The sequence below is a fragment of the Corvus kubaryi genome, unplaced genomic scaffold, assembly GCF_017639235.1.
Source record: "Corvus kubaryi isolate FWS band 111438036 unplaced genomic scaffold, C.kubaryi_AGA036_p1.0 37398, whole genome shotgun sequence".
In the NCBI taxonomy this organism is placed as follows: Eukaryota; Metazoa; Chordata; class Aves; order Passeriformes; family Corvidae; genus Corvus; species Corvus kubaryi.
This window is the reverse complement of record NW_024581137.1, coordinates 56,493,510-56,517,198: the sequence shown is the minus strand read 5'-3', so window position 1 is coordinate 56,517,198 and position 23,689 is coordinate 56,493,510. Positions and strand designations below refer to the sequence as shown.

The 23,689-nt window shown below is 51.5% G+C and overlaps 1 protein-coding gene across 1 annotated transcript in view; it reads right to left on the bottom strand.

Annotated features, from left to right (window-relative positions):
• Positions 1-2,401: 2,401 nt before the first annotated feature.
• The window catches only part of ZBTB47 (zinc finger and BTB domain containing 47), a 21,736-nt gene continuing 448 nt past the window's right edge, over positions 2,402-23,689 (bottom strand). Inside the window, exons 2-6 of the mRNA XM_042044008.1 lie at positions 12,725-14,092; positions 9,270-9,417; positions 8,604-8,719; positions 8,070-8,214; positions 2,402-7,215 (exon numbers count right to left, since the gene is read on the bottom strand). Of these exons, the coding sequence (XP_041899942.1) occupies positions 6,848-7,215; positions 8,070-8,214; positions 8,604-8,719; positions 9,270-9,417; positions 12,725-14,092 (2,145 nt within the window). The 3' untranslated portion in view covers positions 2,402-6,847. The remainder of the gene's footprint in view (positions 7,216-8,069; positions 8,215-8,603; positions 8,720-9,269; positions 9,418-12,724; positions 14,093-23,689) is intronic.

Below are 23,689 nucleotides of genomic sequence, written 5' to 3'. Positions count from 1 at the left end.
TCCCCTGTGTTTGCACGTTTATAGAGCTGAAACTGATCCTTCACAGCAACCAAAGACAAGGACCAAGCACAAGTTATGATGGACACACAGAGCAAAACAGCCCCATGGAGAGCCTCAGCATTTATTCTGTTTTTCTCCCATTTGAGTGCTGACATTTTAGGATTCATATCCTTACAGCTCTTCCCCATGGATACCACAACTAAGAGTTTACCCAGGACTAGAAGAAAGCTGGATGCCTACAGTGACAGGACGAGAGGAAACAGCCTCAAGTTGTGCCAGGGGAGGTTTAGATTGGATATTAAGATGCATTCTTTCACAGAAAGGGTTGTAAAGCACTGGAAGAGGCAGTGGAGTTCCAGGGATGGAGTCACCATCACTGGAAGTGTTCAAAAAACATGTGGATGTGGCACTTAGGGACATGGTTTAGTGGTGAACACGGTGCTGGTACTGGGTTGGTGGTTGGACTTGTTGAGATTAAAGGTCTTTTCCAACGTTAACAATTCTCTGATTCTATGATGTCATAGTACCACTAACAGGGGTGATAATCAATGATAATTTTTAGGAAGAACAAATGCAAACATTGCAAAATAATTGCCTCACAGTGGTATGAAAATTCTGGTATCATAAATCATACCTGACTGATTCATCTAGATCAAAATGCAGTTGTGGAGGATCTAAAACACGTTTGGAAGGAAAAAAGAATTCAGGGCGAGTAAAAGAACCAGTCCTGGTTTCATTTGAAGGATTTAAAAAGTTACAGGATAAACTCCTTAGAGGACAATCACATCAGAACAGTAATGAAATATTTTCAGAAAAGAAATCCAAGGTGACTGGCTGTCACAAAGTAGCTTGAAAAAAAAAAAGAATAAAAATCTTTGAAACAATCAAATGTGTGAAAAATGCGCTGAAAAGAAATAAACACCTTCTGCCCAGCTCTGCAGAAATTCATGTAGACAATTCCCAAGCTAATTAAAGATGAATCTTCCAAATAGCTTCTGGCAGAAAAGAAAAAAAGAAAAATTAAGAAAATTTTAAAAAAATAATCCCTGCATAGAATTACTATTTTTAAAAGTCATTTATTGCAGTGTCAGGATCCCACCTCCTGCCTCCACCACCACTATCCCTGGAAGTGTTCAAGGAATGAGTGGGAGTTGCACTCAGTGCTCTGGTCTGGTTGACAAGGTGGTGATTGGTCAAAGGTTGACTCAACGATCTCAGAGGTATTTTCCAGCCTTAACGATTCTGTGATTCCGTGACCTTTGCTTCAGCTCCTCTTGCTGAATGCAGACTGGAAAGTTGTTGACGACCCTAAGAGAGGGTTAATCCCCATTCACTTCCTGCCACATTTCTTGGCTCTCCTGGAGAAATTTTGGACTTTTTGAAGCCAGCAGGAGAATGTTGCTGACCTTCCATGAGTTGTTGTGATGTGGCCCCTGATACAGGCTCCAGAAGTCTCAAATAAACTGGAGTTTGGTGCTCCCATGTGGTTCACGTCCATTATAAAGCTGTGGAGATGCCACCACTGGCACAGGGCAGGAAACCATAAAAGGAAAAAAAGCTGTTGTATAAAAAGACTCAGAAGAACTTGAAATATCCCATTGCTTGAACAACAAGAACCATATCTCAGCATGTTGGTCTGAGGACGGCAGCAAAGTTGGACATCACCTAGTGAAAGTCTGGCCTGAGGATGCTCTTCCACCTCTCCAAGAAGCTGTGTCAGTCCAAAGGCTGTCACAGATAAGAACTGCCACCAGGAATGCTGAGAGGCATCACTCCTCACTGCTGCCTGGTGTTTTTCTGGCTCAGATGCAAAAGCTCTGGTGGCTCAGGTCCCCCTACAGATAATGGCAGTGGCAAAGACTACATCCAAGGCTGAGGGAAAACTATCTCTTCTTTTATTATCTTCCCAATATCCATGCTGATATTGTTGGTGAGGTTCCCCCTGCTCCATTTTAAACTAATCAAGGCACTGGGTGCTTTTGTGTGTGCTCCTTGGTTTCTCCACTGCCAACAGAGGAGATCAGAGAGACCCTACTCAGAGTTCACACAAACCTGATGGAGCCAGTAGGACCAGGAGCTCAGTCCTTACCCCAGGGCTGTAAGCACTGAATCCCTTCTTTTATCCACTCATCACCCTTCCCTGAAAAGCTCTTTTTCTGTTGGCCCCACAACAGTCAAGTTGTCTCACACATACACACACACCTCCCACCAAACCCAGCACGGAGCCTATACATGCGAAGCAGTGGCAGCAGTCAACATTCCATAGGAAGCTCATCCTCCCCGTCTCTGACTGCTCACACTGTTTCCTGAAAAAACATCCTTTAAAAGAAAAGAAAAAAAAGGGGGAGAAGAAAAAGATAAAGCGAAATTAAGGTAACAAAGAAAGTGGTGGAGCTTTAGGTTTTCTTTTATAAAAGACAAATTGTTTATTGATCCAGTCCTTCCACTTGCAACCTCTTTGGTAACAGTCATAACACTTACAGACTGGGAGAACGCAGTGGAAAGGCCCAGTTCTGACCTCTCACCAATTTCAGAGCTCAGTGAGCCCCAACGTGCCTTGGTGAGAGGCCAAAAGCAGGTTTCAAAGCATGGCCAAGGACCTGGCCTCGAGGGACAACCCAAACCAGCCTCCCTACCGTGACTTGTCATGCTTGTGGGCAGCCCAGAGAGCAGCCCCAGCACCCCCAGGCAGAGGATGGCTTGGGATGGGGATGTCTGACTGGGAGTTGTGCCCTGGGAGGTGGCTTTGATGAACCTCTTGGGACCTCCGGGACACTAGCCAACGGGACCGTCGACGAAGCAAGACTCGCCCGTTCCTGCGGTAGACAATGACTTGCCTCAGTTGGTCCCACGGGGATGGACTAATCCAACCATCTCAGCCTCCCCCTCCTCACACCATCCCAAAGAGAGTAACTGCTGTACTTGGAGTTAAAGATAAACATATATTGATTACACATGGTCATAAAAAAAAAAGTAATAATAATAATAATAATAATAATAATACATTTCCTAGAACATTACTTAAGACGCTTCCGAAAAGCATCCAAGCTTCCCCTCCCCTCCCCGCCTTCCCTTAATCTATACAGAATAAAGTGCTTCGTTTAGTTTGTTCACACTTGTAGAGCCACCAATACACTCTTAACTTGGCATGTTTGGGCAACCAATACTGAATGCCATAAAATAATACAGAGCCAAACACCAGGCATGAGAAACTAGTTTTGAGGCAAGTGCTTGGGGTTTCATTCATTTCCTTCAAGTTCCATGCTACAGAGGTTGTTCTTATTCCTATTTTTTTTCTCTTTTTTTTTTTTTAATTATTATTTTCTTCCTTTTTGAGTTCAACCCAATTCCCATCGTGGTTCCGTGTCTCTAGGCAGGGCTGCGTGTGGGGAAGCTCTTGACGTCCGTGTGAACAAAGGGCGTCTGTCCATCTGTCCTTCCCTCTTGACTTCGGGCAAACCAAGAGTCACCTCAGAGGAGTTGTCTAGCAGCGGATGCTCGTCTCTATTGCACTGTCACAGCCATTCCCACCCGTCCATCCATCCATCCATCCATCCACCTTCCCACCACGCCGGGGTTATGGCTGTGGTCCGAAGGGCCAGCTGTGCCCCATGGATACGTGAGGCGAACTGGTCTGTGCTACCAGGCTCCTGGGATATATAAACCAAAAATGACCCTCCCCACATGATTCCCTCCCTCCCCAAAGTTCAAATGAAGGGTGGAGTGGGGAGAAGAAAAATTCCAACCCAGACAGGTCTGGGGTTTAGGTGTGTGGGAAGAGCTGTCAGCTGAATGTTGCGTTGCGGCGTATTCAGGAACTGCGTAATGGAAATCAAGCCCCTCTCCACCCTCGCGGTCTGTCAAAGAAGGGACGTGAGAGATTAAGGTGCAAGAGTTAAAAAAGAAAGAATTTTAAAAAATTTAAAATAAAACAAAAAGCTTGAAAACAAAACGGACCCAACTCTCCTGCCTCCTGCCCTGTCTAACCCCAAGGGGTGCAACAGGGCCAGCTGGGACGGATCCGGGATGGACGAGACACCTCAGGAGCGGCTCGTCTGAGCTCTTAGCACGCGAAAGAAAACCAGACATGGAGACACACTGGGACTGAGTCTGGGTGTAGACAAAAGGGCTTGGAGGCCTTGTAGGACTCCTGGGAGCTACGCAGGCCTTGGAGAGGGGAGGGAGCAGCAGGGATCTGGTTCTCCAAAGTGCTGTGTGCATGGTCACATCTCGACATCTCCAAGTGGCTCTACGAGCAGGCTCTTGAAGGGGATTGGACGCAGCTGGGACCAGTCACTGGGCTTTCCACTGGGCTTCCAGCCTCAAGGAAGTGCTCTCATCTCACAGAGATATCCGAGGGGGCAGGTCCTCACTGGGGGAGGATGAACCGGGGCAGGAACAGGGAAAGCCACCTCCAGGTGAATGGGACAAGGGAGCACGTTGGCATGGGTGTTTACATGGGGGGAAGTCTGTCAGCTGATGGGCTCCATCACAGAAGACCATAAAAGCAAGGTGAGCCCTCCTCAGGGCACAGCGCTCCCATCCTGTCTCAAGGCTGAACATGAGGGGAAAGAAGCACAAGGAAGCCCAAGGGAATGGGATCTGGAAGGCAGCAGAGGAGGAGACAGCATGGACCACTCCAACACCTCCACGGGTATCACTGAATGCTTCTGTAAAGCAATCATCTTCCAGTATGGGTCATGGTCCCTTCAGACAGACAATGGCCCCAAGAGCCGTCATCCCTCATGGGTGTGTGTTTGAGAAGGTTTTGCACCATCCCAATGAGCCCCAGGGTTGTGGAGGGGGATAGCAGAGAAGCCTTTGGAACCCACCTGAGAAGGTCAATATGGTGAGGGCAGCTCCACCATAGCAACCTCATTTTGCTCAGAGCAGGTGGAGTTGGGGGTGAGCTCACTGGTACTGGGAGAGGCGCTTGGGATCCACAGGATCCCAGACAACACAAAGATGAAAAGGAATTTGTTGCTCCAAAATGTTAACATCAGTCATCTTTCCCAAGATGCCAGGCATGGGGGGCACCACTCAGCAGGAGGTGGCACCAGTCACTCAAAGAGCACTCAGGAGAACAGCAGATGCTGCCCTGTCCTGTCCCTGTCAGGCTCCTGCATGTCCCCAGTCAGCAAAGCCCCTGAGCATGTGGCTGAATCCTCCCATCTCTGCAGCGACAGCCCCAATGCTGCCCAAGTGCTTTGCTGATTTGGTCCAGGAGATGAAACACCAAGACTTTTCGCAGAGTCAGACCTGGCTCCCTGTCCCCAGCACTCTGTTGTCACCCAGCACAAGCTGCATATGAGGAAGGGCTCCTGCAGCCCACTCAGCGACCTCTTTCCTTCTTGCCTACCAACAGTGCTGTTCACCACCTCCTCCATGACCTAACCCATGTCCGTAGGTGACCTCAACATTGGCTTTAGGAGCACGGCATCAGCTGCAACAGCCCCCCACCTCTTGCCAGCCCTTCTCTGCCCATGCTGGGTGCTCTCTGACTCCAAAGGGGACATTACCCCAGGCAGGGACCACATACAACCACAGTCAGTCCAGTGCATGACACCCTGGGACAGAGCACAGCAGCGAGAGACCCTGCTGGGACCTCAGTGCCCAACAAAAAGGTGACAGCAAAGCCTTCCTTTTCTCCGCCTCCTCCTCAGCATGAAGCCAGCCATATTACTTGTAAGTGAAACCAAAGACCAGCTCGACTTCAACATCTTCAACAAGCACTAAGCAATACCACAGGGCATCACCAAAACAAGCACAGCCCTCACTGGTCCACTCTGGTCCCCCCAAAACCAGGACAGGGCAACAGATGCCAGCACCACAATGAGAGGTGAAGCTTGGGAGAGCAACGCAGGCAACAAACCAGAGATTGGGACATCACCATCCCCAGGCTGAACACGGTCTAACTTTAGCTCTGAACCTTGCAATAGGACCGACCTGGAGCTCACTCGTCACTCAGGGGTTTATTCGGATTGTTAAGGCACTATTCTGGGCCGATTCTGCCGAGAAACAGAAGCGTCCTGCTGCTCTGTCCCAGGCTACCCTCCTGCCAGTCCCAAAGCTAGCTGATCTCTCCCAGGAACAGCTCCCTGACTCCAGAGCATCCCCAGGAGCCCAGCTCCTGCTGGGATTAGCAGAAAGGGCACACCAGAACCCAGTTCCCTTAGGGCACCCCCGAAACTGAACCAACAGTGGGCTGCAGATGCCCCAAGATGCAAGGTGGGTGTTTGTGCTTTTGCCTGTGGAGGAGGAAAACCTGTTGCAGGGAAGGAAGACGTGTTGAGGGCTGCTAACGAGAGCGTGCTAATGGCTTTCCAATGGGGACATCTGCTCGCTCACCACGGGCCACTGGGGCTGGCAGTGGTGGGCTCTTCTGTGGTGCCCACCTCTCAACCCCGTGGGTGAAGAGCCTGACTTGAAAGACCAGCTTTACAGTACAGGGATTCAAGCACCACTAACTAGAATTCGGCTTAGAAGTATAGATGCACTGGCCAGCAAGCTCAAGCCCAGATATCCTGCTCCTCCCAGCCCCACCAGCATCCCAGCAGGAAGATGAAGCCGGCGTGTGGGAAGATGAAATGGACAGTGACGCCTTTTACCTACACCCTTATGGACGGATGGCGGTTTCCCCCCAACACCCACGCTCCTTGGGGGGACTTCCTCCCGCTCCCCCTCTCTGCAGAGAATGATGGGTGAGAAAAAGGAATAAAAACCCAAAACAACCCCAAAACGAGGAGGAAGGGGGGTAGAGAGCAAGCAAAGCCTTGGCTCCCCGGGGGAAAGGCATTCCCGAAGGGCAGAGCAGTCCGTGCAGGCGTGTGGCCGGGGTGGGGGACACCTAATTGTTGTTTGAATTTATCCTCCCCGCAGGAAAAAGGGGAGGGGGTGGTGGTAGGTGAGGAGGAGGAGGGAGGGTCTGTGGAAGAGGATGGAGCAGCGGCAGGGGCAGGGGGGAGACGCCGGGGCCGGGGGGCAGCGGAGCCGGGCTGGTGGCGGGTTGGGGGACGGCCGTGTCCGAAGCCAAGGGGTTGCTGACGCGGAAACATTTCTCCTTGTGGGCTTTGAGCATGTTGGAGAAGCGGAAGCGCTGGCCGCAGACGTCGCAGGGGTACGGCTTCTCCCCGGTGTGGGTCCGGCGGTGCCGCTTCATGTTGGGGCGGCTAGTGAAGCTCTTCCCACAGATCTCACAGATGTAGGGCTTCTCACCTGAGGATGCGAGGAGAGGGATGAGAAGCTGCTGGTTAGGCTGGGTGTCAGAGACTGGAAAGATTTGATATTTTGAGGCATTTTGGGGTATATGTGTGTGGGGGAAGGGCAGGTTGGGGCTCGTCCTGATGAGGCAGTGGATGGCCCCACACACCCCAACCCCAGAGCCTGTATCCCAGCCTGGCAGGGTCTGCCAATCGTGGCACACTGAAGGTGGTGCTCCACTCTCCCCTAATCCACCTCATGAGTGAGCAAATGACCAGAAGTCCCACCTGGGAGAAGGGCCCTTGAGGAACAAGAGGTATTTAAGGCCAAACACCAGGCCATCATGCTCATCTATACCCTACTTTTGTTTTGGAAGTTTTTGGAACCCAGGAGTTGGTAGTTATATGTGTGCTTTTCTATATCTTTTCTGTCTTTCTCTCTTTCTCTTTCTTCTCCTTCCAATTCCCTCTCCTTGGAATATTTTAGGCAACTTAACATCAAATGGGCTTAAAGTTTGCTAAGTTGAATGGGCCAAGTTAAATGCTGTGAGAAGTGTTTGATGTTGCTTGAATGCTCTACTAAGCCTTTTGCCAAAGTTCTCTGATTTTTCTAAAGTTTGCCAGCAAACCTTTTGTTGTTTTGACCTCTTTAGAATATCCTGTTGGTATTTCTTCCATGTGTCCAACTCAGAGATCGTGAACCATTGTAAGCCCTTTCAAAAGTCTCATCAAGCGAGTTGATTGGGGCCTTACCAACGTCCCCCAAAACCCCATCCTTCCACCCACTCAAAGATGTTACCCCCATCCCAATGCTCTTTCCATGGGAGAGTCTGACTGAGGGGATTTGGGCCCAGGCAAGGGGGGACTCACCCGTGTGCGTCTTCATGTGCTCATCAAAGTACTGCTTCATGTTGAAGTCCTTGCCACACCACTGGCACATGAACTGCTTGTGGCCGATGTGGATGCTCATGTGGGAGCGCAGCTGGTACTTGTACTGGAAGCGCTCATTGCAGTTCTGCAGGGGCAATGAGTTGTTGATGAGCACCCAAAATATCCCCACATTCCCCTCAATCATCAGCAGCAAAGAAATCCTTTTTTTCCCCAAAAAAAACCCCTAAAAATGGATTTTTGGGACCTACCCAGCCAGGTTTGCAGGCTAGATGGGCTTAGGGTGGGATGCAAAGTCCAGGCACTGGGGAACAGATCCTGGCATTGGACAAGTTTCATCATTAAGTTGGTGGGACCTTGAAGCCAGGAGGGGATGCAAAGTTTGGAAAAGCGTGGGATCATCCCTACAGCTGCACTGGCACAAAGCAAGGTGGAAGCCCCAAGAAGTGGAAAATCTTTCCCCAGATCAGTGGTTTTGCCCTTGTTTGAGGGGTGGGGCAATAGCCAGGACCTTACCTCGCATTTGAAAGGCTTTTCCCCGGAGTGCTGGAGCGAGTGGACCTTGAGGGACATGCTGCGCTTGAAGGACTTCCCACAGGTCTCACAGGTGAAGGGCATGTCCTTGGTGTGTGCTGGTGGGGACAGGGGCAGGGTCAGGAGCCCTCCACACCCCTCCACCATCCATCTCCCCACACCCCAGCTGTGGCTCCCAATGCCAGTGCCCAACCCCAGCAAACCCAAAGCATCTCTGGAAGATATATGGCAGCAACATTTCAAGCACTTCCCTGCCAAATCCCCATTCTTTCGGGTCTCTTTGGTGGCTCCAAGGCCCAGGACCTGACCACTGTTGCCATGTACAGCTTGCTTTTCAAAGCCCAGCATTGGTGTGGTCTGGTCGTCTTTTACACTGGTTACACTTCAAACCTTCCTTTGACCACTTCTGAACAATAAAATAAATGGGATTCCCCAGCACCACGTCCAAACCCAGCACTGAGCAGACATTGGTTCAGCATTGAATATCAGGCCAAATTTCAAGATGGTGATGTGAGAAAGCTCACCCAAGAGTAAGCCCAGCCCTGAACACCCAACATGACAGCAACAGAAAACACTTTTCATTGCCGAATTGATGGATCAACACCCCCAACAGGATCTCCCCGTGCCACTGGTTCCTCCCACACTCACCAACCATGTGTTTGCGCACGTGGGCCATGGTGTAGAACTTCTTCTCACAGATCTCGCAGGAGAACTTCTTCTCTGCATAGCCATGGACAATCTTATTGTGCTCATGGAGAGACCAGAGCTTCTTGAACCCCTTCCCGCACGTCACGCACTGCAAGGAAACAGGAGATGGTCAGGGAAGCAGGGGAAGCAGCTTCATCCATGGAAAGGGAACATCACTGTGAAAGCTACAGCTGATACCAAAAATCATAACAACCAGCAAGTCTGATACAGATCTTGCCACTTCAAAACCTCCAAACTTCAGATATCTATCCATGGGATGAGCAAGGGATAATGACCTTCCAGGGGAGGATGTGGCATCTCCATCAATGGCTGTATCAGGTGTTGCATAAGCAACAGCTCATGCACCAAGGCTCTATTCCCAACTGGGAATTTTATTCCTAAATGAAGATGTTACATAAAATAATCCCAACCCTCTGTGCACTGGAAAGTTGCAAAAAATATAAAAAGAAGGAGAATCCCAAACCAGGGCAGCGGCACAGCTCCAGTCTTCAGCAGATATTATGGGTACTTCACCACTAAATTGGTTTTCCAAACAGATCTGTGATTCCATTATATCCAAATTGACCAAAATGGACCCAAACCACCTGTCCATCAGCTCAAGGAGAACAACATGACATGCAAAGTCTTTCCCAAGAAATTATGGTGGAGAATCACTTCAACTCCAACAAGTTCAATGTTCCTCTGGAAGTCCCCAGGAAAAGCTCCAGCTTTAGTGTGAGACCTGGTTGAGGCATGTGAGACCAGATCAGTGCTCAGGGAAACACAGGAGAGAGATGTGCACAAAGGAAACCACTGCCAGAAGCCAAGGGTCAACTCCTTCCCCTTTATCTTTCCATGATTCACATTCCTCTTGGTCAACAGGGATAAAACCATCCCTTCTCTCCTTGCAGATTTGTTGAGAAAATCATGCCTTGAAGGTATCTTGCAACAACGTGGCTGAGTGGTACTCGTGAACCCAGGGAGGGATTCCTCCACTTCTCCTCCTTCCCAGAGGAACAGATGCTCCTTGATGGGCTTCAACCAAATTTTGCTGTGATACCATGGAAAACACACCATTATGCTGTGCAGTCACAGTATTTTTCTGTATATATTTATATTTATGTGCCTCAAAGGAAAAATTAGGGTCACAGAGCCATTCCCAAGCCTCATCATCTTCATCTTGTCATACTCGAATGTCAACATGAGTAGTCCTCCGAGTCCCACTGTTCCCAAGTATGTATTTCTATGGATCAGAACAGCTTTATCTCTGTTTTAAGGGATATTTCAGGGCTAATTCAGGACTAGAGCCTGATATCAAAGACACATCAATATCCATTTTCTCCACTTAAAATGAAAGAGGCTGAAGGGGAATTTCAAAATGAAAGGTAGAGGGAAAGCAGCAGAGGTAGGAAAACCCCCGGGGCTGGGACCAAACACCCCGGAGGGCCGAGTTCTCTGTCCTCAGTTACTGCTGAAAATCATCACTCAAAAATGTGGAAGTAATGCCCAAATGAGGGGAAAAAATGAGGATATAAATTCTTGCAGGTTAAAAGGAAAACCATACTGAAGCTGGCCAAAAAACCAGCTTGAAGGACAACTCCATAAAGCAAAGGATGAATCACTTCTCAGGTGGTGGAATAGGATGCACATTATGGGGTGGGGAATGAACACGAGGAGCAGGATGGTGCTTAAAACCTGGAGCTTTATGGATGAAATTTGGGGACAAAACAGGGAAAGAAAGCAGGAGACCTAGCTGGGATAAGATGGATGGTCCCTCCATGGATCTGATTAAAACCCGAGAAATAAAAACTGCCTGTCGTAGGTACAGAGCTGAAAAAAATTCCTTTTCCATCCAGACATAATTCCATGGTATGATGATAGTTATTAAATATTATCAGAGCAAATGGAGTGGATTTGGCTATTTGTAAAATTAAAAATGTTCAGTTAAGTGGGAGACACTGATCCCTTTTTCCGCAGAAGGAGGTCACTGCACAGGCAGTTGTGGTTCATCGTATTCCAAAATGGTCTGGAAAAGGGATAAAAAGGAGGGGGGGGGGAAAGAAACAATGAGGTGACAGCCCCATGTTATCCACCTGGAAAGTAGATGAAGCTGAAGAAACATTCTGGGGAAACTCCTTTTTAACTGCTCAGGTTTTATGTCAGGCTCTGAAACAACGACCACCACACAGGTACTGGAGATGGCACTCATCCGTTCTGGGAAAAAGCATCCAAAAAAAGCAACTTCAGTGCTGGGAATTTGTCTGGAAGAAGCACCAAAGGATCAGTGACTGCTTCACCTATGAGCCAAGACTGTTCCTGCCTCCATGTTCCCTGCTCATTCCCTGTTTCATTTGGGATGCCATCGGTGAAGGGCTCCAGTAGCACTTGGGTTGTGTTACCTTCATCCAGGAGAGCTGTGAGATCATTTAAAATCCAGTTGCTGGTGGAAAGGGTGATGGGAGAAGCTCTCCAAAAATTGGTATATTTTAATTATTAGCAGCAGCATCCTGTAAAACAGCTCATCAGGAATTACAAGATGGGATTTTGGAGGGATCTTCAGGAACATACATTTGCTGCTCTGATTGGGTGCCTCCCTATCCCCCCAAAACTGCATGGATTTAACGGAGTCAATTTGCCAACACAGGATTTCATTAGCACAGCGGAAGGACAAACCAAGCCCGAGCCATGCATGGATGTCAAAAGCGCTCAGAAATTTGCTAATACACACAAAAAAAAGCACAAAAGGCAGATTAAAACCATTTTAACTCCTGTCAGCAAATCTTCAAATTAAGCTAAAGGGGGTTCAGCCTGGGTGGGAACACTGGAGTGTGTCTCCATCAGGAGCTCACAGTGTTTTATCCAGATTAACTAAATAAATTCAAAAGAAAAATTATCCCTCAAAAATTAACTCAGTGTTATCACCCAGCCAGACAAGAGGAAGCCACAGTCCCTCTGGGACAAATCCTCTGATCCCAGGCCACTGTGGGACCCTCCTGAGCCTGAATATGGGTCATGAGTGAAGGAAGGTTCCCTCCCAACTGCCCTGTGCCAGCTGCAACATTATCTGAGCATGAGCTCATCCCATGGTGTAGCTGGGTAGGATGACCTCCATGGTGTTTGGGATGTCACTCCTTCACTGGGATGTCCCACCGTGGTGGGATGCTCCTCCTTTGGTGGGATGTCCCCACCTTGATGGGACATCCATCCCCTGTGAGATGCTTCACACTTTGGTGGGGTATTTCCCCCTTGGTGGAACATCCATCTCCTGTAGGATGCTCCACACCTTGCTGGGCTGTTTCCCTCTTGGTGGGGTGCCCATCCCTTGGGGTATGGTCCACCACAGGGTAAGGTATTTGCCCCTTGGTGGGATGCTCACCCCAGTGGGATCCACGCCCTGGATGGATGGGCCTGCTTACCTGGATGTTCTTCTCACAGTCGGTCTGGTGGTGCAGCAGGAGCTCACTCTCCAGCAGGAAGCGCTTCCCGCACTTGTCGCAGATCTGCATCCGGCTGTGCGTGACGTTCATGTGCTTCTCCAGGTACCAGCGGTTGTTGAAGATCCGGGGACACTTCTTGCAAGGATAATGCTGCTTCTCCTCCAGCTTCACCTTCTGGCCCAAGCCATCCTGTTCCTTCTTTCTCTTCCTTCCCCTCTGGCCTTCTTCTTCTTCCTCCTCCTCCTCTTCCACCTTGGCCATCTCCTGGGACCTGGTTGCCATGGCAGGTTTGGTGGCTTTGGATGCCCGGCTGCCCCTGCGGGGCTGCCCACTCTTTTCCCTTTTCATCTCTGAGGCATCTTCATCATCATCGTCATCGTCCTCTTCTTCCGTCGTCTCCTCCAGGTCTTCCTCCTCGCTGCGCTCCTCCTCCTCCTCCTCCCCCACCTCAGCATCCTCCTCCTCTTCCTCCTCCTCCTCCCCTTCCTCATTCTCCTCCTCCCCGTCCTCCTCCGTGTCGCGACCATCCCCGTCTGGCCGCCCCATCACAGCTGCCTCGCTGGTGGCCGCCTTCCCCTCTGTGCCCTTGGAGACATTGAGGGTCTGGTTGTTGAGGTTCACCTCCACAATGATCTGCTCCCGGTTGTAGGAGCCCTGGCTGTCCAGATCCTCCTCAGACTCCTCACCCTCCATCTTACAGACAGCAGGACCTCCATCCTTCTCCTCCTTGTAGTACTGCTTGGCTGGGCCAGGGGGGAGCGTCCCACTGCCTGTCCCATCCTCCACCCGCACCGAGAAGGGGTCGTTGCCCTCCCGGGCATAGATTTTGGGGTGAGGGGCATCCACCTCCTGTTTGATCTCGCAGTAGTAGGGCGGGGGTCCGGCACAGCCCTCGGCAGGCAGGGCCATGTCGGTGGCCAGGCTGAGCGAGCGGGTGTCCAGCAGGTCCTGGCAGGAGGACGCGATGTTGTTCATCTGCAGCACGGCGGCCGCGTTCAGCACGTCCTGCACATTGCAGGAGTTGACGAGCAGCTTGGAGGTGTAGATGAAGTTGAGGATCTGCTGGAGGCCCTGCGAGGTGAGGGCCTCCAGAGAGAGCTCCACACGCTGCAGCTGCTTGTTCTGGGTGAAGAGGGAGTGGAAGAACTGGCTGTAGGCTGCCAGGACCCCCTTGTGCGCCGGGAAGATGCTCTTGTGCTGCACCAGCACGATGTCCACGTCGCACAGGTCCGGCTGAAAGAGGCGCTGCTCGTTCAGTCTGTCCATCAAACACGTGAAGTGGAGGGCTACATCCTCCACCAGGGAGTACTCAGCTGAAGGGTAGTCAGTCGTTTTTTCGACTATCAGCTGTGGGGAGGAAGGAAATAAAATCATTCAGGACTCTTTCCACCCCAAAGTCATCCTCCTGGCCATGCCACCCATCCCTGTCTATGCCTCCTCATAAGTCAGCAATACTAACCAAGAAGCTCAACCACCACTCCCAGCTTGGAGACACCAACCATGAATTTCTACCACCAGCCCCAGTTTGGAGATACCAACCAAAACATTCCATCACCAGCCCCAGTTTGGAGATACCAACCAAAATGCTCCACCACCAGCCCCAGCTTCAGAACACCAAGAAGCTCCACCATCAGGCCCAGCTTGGAGACACCAACCAAGAAGCTCCACCACCAACTTGAGTCCAGGAGACTCAACCAGGGAGGAGAAAAAGGGCAGGTCAAGGCCACACGAGCACCCACTGATATCCCTTCAAGGTGGGTAGAAGACACCATGGCCACCAAGGAGGTCTAAAGCCAGGCTCAGGTGTCCACACTCACTCAGCGATGTCATACAGGAGAGGAGATGGCTTGACCTCCTGAAACAGATGGAGATCCAGGTGGATATCTGCCCCAAGCAGGAAGCCAATTTTAGGCACCCACTGAGATTTAACCCCCTAAATAAAAGGAAATTAGGATTTTATAGCTCCCTGCTTCCACAGATAATTACACAAAGCCCAATATCCTTTGATATTTCTGAATTACGCTGCGTGCTCTTGCTCACGACAGCAGCTCACTCGCAGCTGGATTCATTGGGATGATTTATGCACTTCTTAATGCTCATTTTCCATTGCCTGGGGAAAGGCACTACCTGGAAAAATTCAAATCAGGGAGCAGCACCCCCAGGCTGGGAAATGCTGCGACTGCCAACCCTCCCCAGGCTGAGTTTGCTGGGTGTTTAATCCAACTCCCACATATTTTGCATGGTCCAGACCATCCCTGATGTTCATCCCCTCTCCTGGTCTTACCTGAGCCCCAGGATGAGTGTGACTGCTACATCCCAAATCCAAGGCATATCCCACACCCTAAATCCAGTGCCTTGTATTAAAAGAAGGTGGGACACAACCTTCCACTCTGCTTCCCTTGCTGAACACCCAGTTCATGGATGGAGACAGATCTGGACCCCTTAACACCCTCTCTCCCGACCTTTGCAGGATGTGACCAAGGACATGGTGCAGAAGAGGGGCAGAGATGGAGGGTTCAAACCTGCCAGGTTTATCCTGCACCTCCTGCTCCAAAAAGAGTTTTTCAGCTCCCATTTTTTCTGGAACAAATGACAGCTCTCAATCAACACACAAATTCCAGCAAGACACATTCTGTTTGTCTTTTCCTTTCTTTTTTTTTCTGGTGAGCCAAAGGCAAAAGTACACACAGACAAAAAAGTTTAAATAATCAAAAAGGGTGTTTTCTTCTCTGTTTTCCCAACAAGCAAAAAAACCTCTTCCCCCTCCCTGCCAAATTTTTCATTTTCATTGGATTTCTGCTCCAAAACCAATCCGTCCAACCAATTGGGATCTCAGCTTTGCATGGTTCTGATAGCCCTGGAGAGCCCCAGCAAGTGCTGGCACCCAGGGAAAAACATGGAAAAACCAGTTCTGCTCCAAATTCTTGGCTCTGCAGCCTGGAGTGGGGCAAAGAGGTGGGACAAGTGTTGGGTGTTTACATATTTTTATATACATTTTATAATTTATATCTATTTAATATTTTCAATATTTTATACATGCATGCTTATTTATAGTTAAACGACTGATACATAAAAATATATAAATATATAAATACATAAACATTCTTTATATATGTATTTGCTACAAAATGCTGCATCCCAGCTGGAACATCCATCCATCCACCCCCCCATTTTCTGAGCCTCGCCACTGCCAAGAACATTTTGATGAGATCTTGGATGGTTCAGCCATCCCCCCCCCAAGACACGTAGAAAATAAATAACGATATAATAAGTATCAAAAAACTGAAGAGACAGCAGGAATTCAGCAGAGCTGTTTGCCAGGTTCTCTCCTGAAAAAAACCCTACATTGAGGTTTTTCCCCGGGGATCCGTCTCACCTCTTTCCCCACATAGGACACCCCAAGCTTGGCACGGAGCAATGGGTGCAAAATAGGGGGAAATGGGTCTGTCGGGCGGCATCGCCCAGCCTCAGAAACAAAAGCCGGCTTTTTTTTCCCCCTCCGGATCGAGGATTTTTGGCAAAAGGGGCTGATCCCTCACCCAGCGCCGGTCCTTGCCAGGCAGCTCTAATCAGTCCCAGCAGCGGCGAGGACAATGCGTGTCTTGGCCGCGTCCCGCCGGTGACTTCAGCCCGGGCTTGTCAGCGGGAGGCTTTTGCTCTTTATTGCTCTCAGATGCTTTTCGTGAGCTTGCCCGGAGCCAGAGCCCCGGCCGAGACAAGAGGCGCCTGCCGGGGTGAGATGCCGAGAAAGACCCCAACTTGCCCCAAAATGCCCCTCCGGCAGCTCCACTGGAGCGGAGAAGCCTGACTAATGGGGATTAATGGGAGGGTTAAATCCAGTGCTCTTCCTCTGGGAAAACGCAAATATTTGAAACACATATCTCTTTTAATATTTAAAAAATACTTATATTAAAAATACATATTAAAAAAAAAAAATTACGAGTTTTGCTCTTTTCCACCATCACCACCCTGCTCCTCTGGCTCTGTTTAGTCCCAGGAGCAGGTCACCCATCCCATCTCCATCCCCTGTCCGAACTTGGGGAGCTCACCGGATGCACTAACCCAGGATGAACCCTAAAACTGCGGGCCCCCACCACACACTGCCAACCTCTAAGCAAGCTTTTGGCACCATTAGCCCAAAAAACACCCCTAAAAATTATTAGAAAGCAGCGTGGCCATGAATTCGTTCCCCCGAGGGGCCGGCGGCGCCTCCAGCCAGCCCTCCCCGCCCTGACGCTGCCCTCCAGCTCTATTTTAAGAGAGTTTTCACGTGATGCTGCCCAAGTCCCATCCCAAAACAGCTGCTGGGGCAGGAGGGCGGCCAGAGGATGGGGAGGATGCTCGGGGCGAGGGATGGGTTGGATGAGGCCCGATGGCGGGGGATGGAAGGAAAGGATGAGTAAGGAATGGTGGTGGAAGGAGATGCTGCTGCTCGCTGGAGCAGCCTCTCTCCAGCAGAGCCACCAAAGATCCCACCACAGGAGATGGATCCCAAGCTCCGTTTCCACCCACGTCCCCCCACCGTGTACCTCAGTTTCCCTAAACAGCCCCACCAACACCTGATCACCTGCCCAGAAAGGTGTTTGCTGCTGGATTTAAATCAAGGTACCAGGATAAAATGCTATTTCTTTTAGCAGCTATGGAGAACCAGATCCTTAAACGTTCCTGCATCTCTAAATCTCCCCAAAGGACCAGTAGGTTGGGCCACTTTGGATATATTTAAATACTCAAATCCTCAGTCCCCCAGAAGACCATCTCTGACCTTCACCTGCCTCTTATTTATTTAATTAAATATTTATTCATTTCTATCGCCCTCATCACCGCAGCATAGAGGACCATGAGCAATTCTTTCCCATATAAGCACAAGGACAGGGGGTTTTAGGGTATAAAACTCACATTTAAGTGGTGACAAGACCAGCTGCCTGTGAACCACTTTCCATTCAGCACAAAATTTGGGTATTTCTTTAAATTTTTCACCCTCAAGATGTACAAGGAAAAACAGCAATCTGCTTTTCTGTATCATTTCCAACCACCCAAGCATTCATAGTTGACCTTCAGTATTAAATTGCATTAAAGAAAAGTGCTTTAATAAGGAGCTAAATACAATGTCAGCACTTGCTCCTCAAAAAAAAGAAGTGCCCCATGCTCTCTTCCCGGTTTGGACATTGCTGCAGTTCAGGGTGAAAGAGCTGGGCTGAAACTATTTAATGTCAAAACTTGACTTTTGCTAAAGAAAGAAATATTATTAAATCCCCGTTTTTACAGATTAGTTCAGATGACACAAAGGAACATCGTTACAAATCCCAAACACCGGCGCTTTCGGTTTTAATCCTTGGCCTCCTACAACTTGCCCTCTACCTTCCAGGCCCTTGCATGAAACCTTCAGCCTTTTCTCTCTAGTTTTGAGGCCATTAGAGGATTTTTAAAAAATGATGTAACGCTCGTGTCTTCCCGCAGCTCCCCAAACCAGGATGCACCGAGACGAAGCCGCCCCAGAACGAGCAGCGCTGCTTGGACCGTGCACATCCCATTGCCAACCCACCCATTTCTGGAGCACGGCCATGCATGGAAACCTGGCAGAGGGATAAACCACATCCCCAGGCGCCCGCCCCTCGCCTACCTTCACCGCTCTGCCGTCCCCTCCCTCCCCGGGGAGCTCTCCCGTGGGGGCTTTCGGCACGGGACCGCGCTGGGGGTGGGGTCTGCTCGCTCCTCCGACGGGTGTTTTTATTTAATTAGGAGAGGGTTGTCCGGAAAAACAAGCAGGAAGGGAAAACAATAGCCCGGCCACAGCCCCGCCTGGCGAGGCGCCGGCCCGCACGGCCCCGAGCGCCCACCGCCGGCATCCTGCCCGCCGGGATGTGCCGCGCACCCGCCGGGGACCGGAGGCCTTAGGGATGCAGGTGACACCTCTCGAGGAGGTGATTTTTTTTCCCTGCGTGTTGTCTAAAAGGCTTAAGGGTGCCCAAAGTAGAGCCATGTGCAGCAAGAGCAGGTGAGGGGAAGGGGCTCAGCGATGCTCCCAGAGCCTGTGCCATCCCAGGGTGTTGGACAGCCCAAAAAACACCTCCCAGCCTCTGCCGGGTGAAGAAGAGCATTAACCCAGCTGGAGGACAGTCAGATGCTTCCCAGGCTTTTTTTTTTTCTCCTGCCTTTTGGTTGTTCCTAATATTTTATTAATGATATCCAGCATTTACAGGCTTTGGCTCAAGGATGTTTTTCCCAGGAACAGCCTGGGAAGTTGGTAGCAGCACCAGGCCCACCAGGACTCCTCAGTGCAAGGGAACAGGGACAACTCCTTCCCCCATCCCTGTCTCCCTGAAACCACGGGCACACCTTTGCAAAGGGGAAAAAGATTAATTTGGAGGTTTTTTGGCAGCGCCATGGCTGCCAGCAACGTGGGGAGAGCAGCGGGATGAGGTGGGATGAGCAACACAAGGCTTCATCCACTGGGAGCAGGCACTGGCTTCCCAACAGCACAGCCCACAGAGGGTTAATGGCTTCGTGCTTTTTTATTTATCTCATATTTTTAGAAATATTTAAATCCTACCTGGGTGCTTTTCTCCTTTCCTTTTGCACACAGAGCTGCAAAGCCACAGTGACACTTCCAAGGAAGGATGAACAGATCAACCCCACCATCACCCCCCATCCTGAAACCGATGAGGTGATGCTGCTCCTGGGGGATGCCGCCACCGCGATGGCATCGAGGACACTGCCCCTCTGTTCCACCAGGGGTGACAGTGAGGGCAGTGCCAAGCCCTGGGAGTCCATCCCGACACTTCCCGTGGGAAGTCGAGCACTGTCCCCTGCACCAAGCACAGCCTCTGCTGCAAAAATACCGAGGCTTCAGCAACGCCGCATTATTTTCATCCCAAGACAAATCCCAATCCCTCCAGGAGAGCAGAGGCATCGCAGCCGGGCTGGATGGACCCTTCTGTCTGTCCCTGTCCCCTCTGCCAGGGCTGAAAGAGGCGCAGCTCAGCCAGACCCAAGACGTGGTGCAAAAGCTCTGCAGGTAATTCCAGAGCTGCACCAAGCCAGGTTTGGGGTGAAATCCCGAAGGGATGCTGATGGATTTCAGCAGAGCTGGCATCGCCCTGGCAAATGCTGAGGACAGACAGGACAGAAGGGCCATGGGGGCCCCGCCAGTGCCTGGCACAGCCAGTGACACCCGGCTGATGGAGATATCCCTGAGCCATCGCGCTGGCACGGGAGCAGGCAGCGGGATGGCATGGGATGGGATGGCATGGGATGGGATGGCATGGGATGGGATGGCATGGGATGGGATGCTGCCCTCCATCTACAGGATGCAGGACCGCCCGCAGAGTCACTGCCAGGGTGGAAGAGCACGGGGGACACGCACACACGCAAAGCCACTGTCCCCCTCCCTCCTGTGCCCAAGAAAAACAAGCGGAGGGAAGATTGAGGGAGGAAACGAGGACAAAACCCAAGGCTGACCTCCCCAGCCGGGCTGTCGGCCAAGTGGCGGCACCAGGGGCCAGCTCCAGACCGCTGCCCAGCCCAGAGCACCGCGCAAGGCCGGGGAGGAGGCATCACCCCCCAGAGACCCTACGGATGTCCCCAGTGCCACTGAGGGAAGGGATGGATGCAGCAGGGCAGGCGGTGCTCAGAGCCACCCCACAGCTCATAGGATCCCCCCAGGAACCCCAAATTCAGTGCAGGAGCAGGGATGGGTGCAGGAGCAGGGATGGGTGCAGAGGAGCAGCCACCACATTGCTTGTGCAGAGCCTGAAGGCATCGTAGCCCCAAGGCAGCCGCACGTCTGTGTGCAGCCAGGCAGTGCCTGGGAAGGGGCCGGGATACCCAGAAGCAAGGTAGGGGGGATGGATGGATGGATGGGTGGGTGGAGGGAGGGATAGAGGGATGAATGGATGAGTGGGGGGAGGGATGGAGGGATGGAGGGAGCCTCCTCCCAAGCGCTGCTGAACGAGCCTTTCATCAGAGGGCAGCATCCCCCTGCCTGGCACCGCAGTGCCCATCCCTGGGGCAGCCCCCACGGCCTTCCAGGTGGATCAACAGCGTGGTGGGATGTGACACCTCCAGGGTTTTCCCCACACTCAGCTCCCAGTAAACCCTAAAACCACAGCATTTCCTAACCCGACCACAAACTTGCCAGAGATGTCCAGGATTGAACCTGTCCCAACATCCTGGGCAGGACTTTCCATCCCAGAGCATTCTCTCCAAACCCTGGCTCTGACCCCAGGAATGGTCTCCATCTCCAGCTCCATCCTAAACCCAGCCTTGACCAGGGCTCTTTGGGAAGCACCAGTCAAGCTTCTCTAATCCAGCCATGGAATGGTTTGTGTTGGATGGGACCATAAAGATTTTCTCGTTCCCACTCCCCTGCCATGGGCCATCTTCCTTTAGATCCAGTTGCCCAGATCAAGGATCTGGATGCATCAGATCCCTCCTGCCCAACACTTTCAACATTTTTATGAACATGCATTATTTTTATCCTTATTTTTATCCCAATTTTCCCAGTAACTTGGGGAGCAGGGCTTTAACTCAGACAGGGTGTCAGCAGCCCTGGCTCCAGGCAAAAGATATAATCATAAAAATAATAATAAAAAATGACAGTTTATTGTAATTAAGTCCTCTACCCATCACATCTGCGCCACCATGGCCAGTCTTTCCCCATATCCAAAGGCATCCCAGTTTTCCTCAGCAGGAGAGGTGGATGAAGACCGAGTTGGCTCAAGAGGGGACAGCAGCCCCAAAGGACACGGGGACAAGTCCTCAGGTGTCCCCATGCAGGAAACCCAACAGGGCCATCCCTGCCCTGCACAAACCACTCTGACAACACAACACATTTCCCTTAGAAATAAGGAAAAATTAGGGGCAGGAGATGCAAGGCCTGGCCCTGAGCTCATCCTCCCCACCAACGTCCACTCCTCCGGCTTTACAGGGACCCGTGGGATGTCAGGGGACATCTAGGATGCAAAAGCACATGGAGGATATAGATATCCACATTTTTGGGGCCAGGAAAATGTGGCAGCAAATTGAAAACTTCATCCCTTGCTGCTCCTGGAGAGTCACTTTGTCACGGCCATCACCAGGTCCCCATCTATAAAGGCTTAAATGCAGCAGCGTGGGAGAGCCTCGGTTTCCTCCTCCAGCTGGAGCACGGAGGGAGGACGGGAAAAATCAGCAATTCCCCCAAAACCTTCAAAGACCCTCTGATGTTTTGACACATTCAGTTCATCCGCAAAGGGTTTAGGGTTCCCCCCCCACCTCTTATTTTTCCTCGAGCAGAAAAATCTGCATCTTAAAAATAACCAATATTTAATTAAGCAGGCAACAACCAACCTCCCGCTTCTCCCTCCCTTTTCCAAAGGATCCATCTCCAAAGGCGGCAGCGGGTTATTTTTGTGGAGGGGGTGACAATGTCTCTGCTCCAGACGCGAGACAGGAACACAGGGCCGTTTATCTCGCCTGGTGATAACCGAACGCTCCGTTAATTCCTCCCGGGGAGAACAAAGCTCCGCCGTCATTCCAAGCCCAGGTGGCAAAGGGGACCCTGCGGCCACCCCGGGAAAAGCCCCTGGAGCGGTGCCGAGCCCAGCCAGCATCCTCAGGGAAACTCTGCAGTTGGAGCCAGAACGTTTGCACCCAGCAAGATTTCACCACAGATCCAGGGGAAAAAAAAAAAAAATTAAAAAATAATAAATCCCTTAGTGTCTTTCCAAGGAGGAATTTTGCTTCGTAAAGCAAATCTTCCTCTGGTTCTTGCCGAGGCAGGGTGTGGAAGGAAGGTCGAATTCCCAACTTTTCCCCGTCTTCCTCGTGGGGCTGCTGGCTTGGGTGGGCTCTGGGTATCTCCATCTCCACCTCAGGGCGTGAAACGCTCCCCAAAACACCCCGGTGTGCCCCCGGTCCCTCAGCATCTCCTCCGGGAAGGGATGCAGGGGCGGTTTCAGCAGTGATTTCACGCCAGAAGGAATTTCACAGGCCGAGTGTGATTGCCCAGCGTGAACCCAAACCCAATCCCGACCAGTTTAACCCCAGTACCGCGGTCGGGGGTGCCGAGCCCCATCCCACCATCCCATCCATCACCGTTTCCTTATTTTTCCAAGCCTGGACTTTCTTCCCCTACCCAAAAATCCACTCGGACGCTTCTCGGGGCGTTAGGACGGGCACGGAGCCAGCACTGGGGCAACCACAACCCCGCACTTTTAGGGATGGGGGAGGCACCGAGGTACCGGGAGCCGCGATCCCGTGGTCACGGCACATCCCAGGGGATTTCTCGTGGATCTTCCCAGCTCAGGCCTGCCCTCTGCAACTCCAGCTAAGCCCCCCCAAAACTCCACCGGCCGATAAAATAGGTCACTGCTGCAGGCGAGAGCCCCATCTCTGGTGTTGTTATTATTATTATTATCATCATTATTTTTTAAGAGCAGGAATGGAAAATCCCTTTCCCGGCCCGGAGAGGGGTGGGATGCTGCGCCCTCCCTGCAGCCTCGTTCCTCCGGGATGTTGGGGAGCGCCCAAGACGCCCCAGACCCCCCGGGAAAAGGGGGCCCACGACGGGAACCAGCCATGGAGAGGGGGGGAAGGCGGGCAGGAATTGGCACAAGGATGGAGTCATCCGGGGAATGGGAATGGCCGAGGAAGCGGCATCTCGTGCGCCCCCCCCAGCGAATCCTCTGGCCTGGGGGCTCCAAAAGTGTGTGCGTCCCCCCAAATCCTCCCAGTGACCCCCGAGCTGGGCTGGGGTCCTCCCAAGGGGTGGGGGGGGTCAGACCCCTCCGCGCGGCTCTTCTGCACCCCCATCCCCCCCTAAGGCACCCCAAAGGTGGGGAGGGGGCGAGTTTTTAATGTCATTTTCACCAAACACAGCCCATTTTCGCCTTGCAGGAGGGGGGACCCCCATGCAGCCCCCCCGGGGGGGGGGGGGGGGGGGGGGGGGGGGGGGGGGGGGGGGGG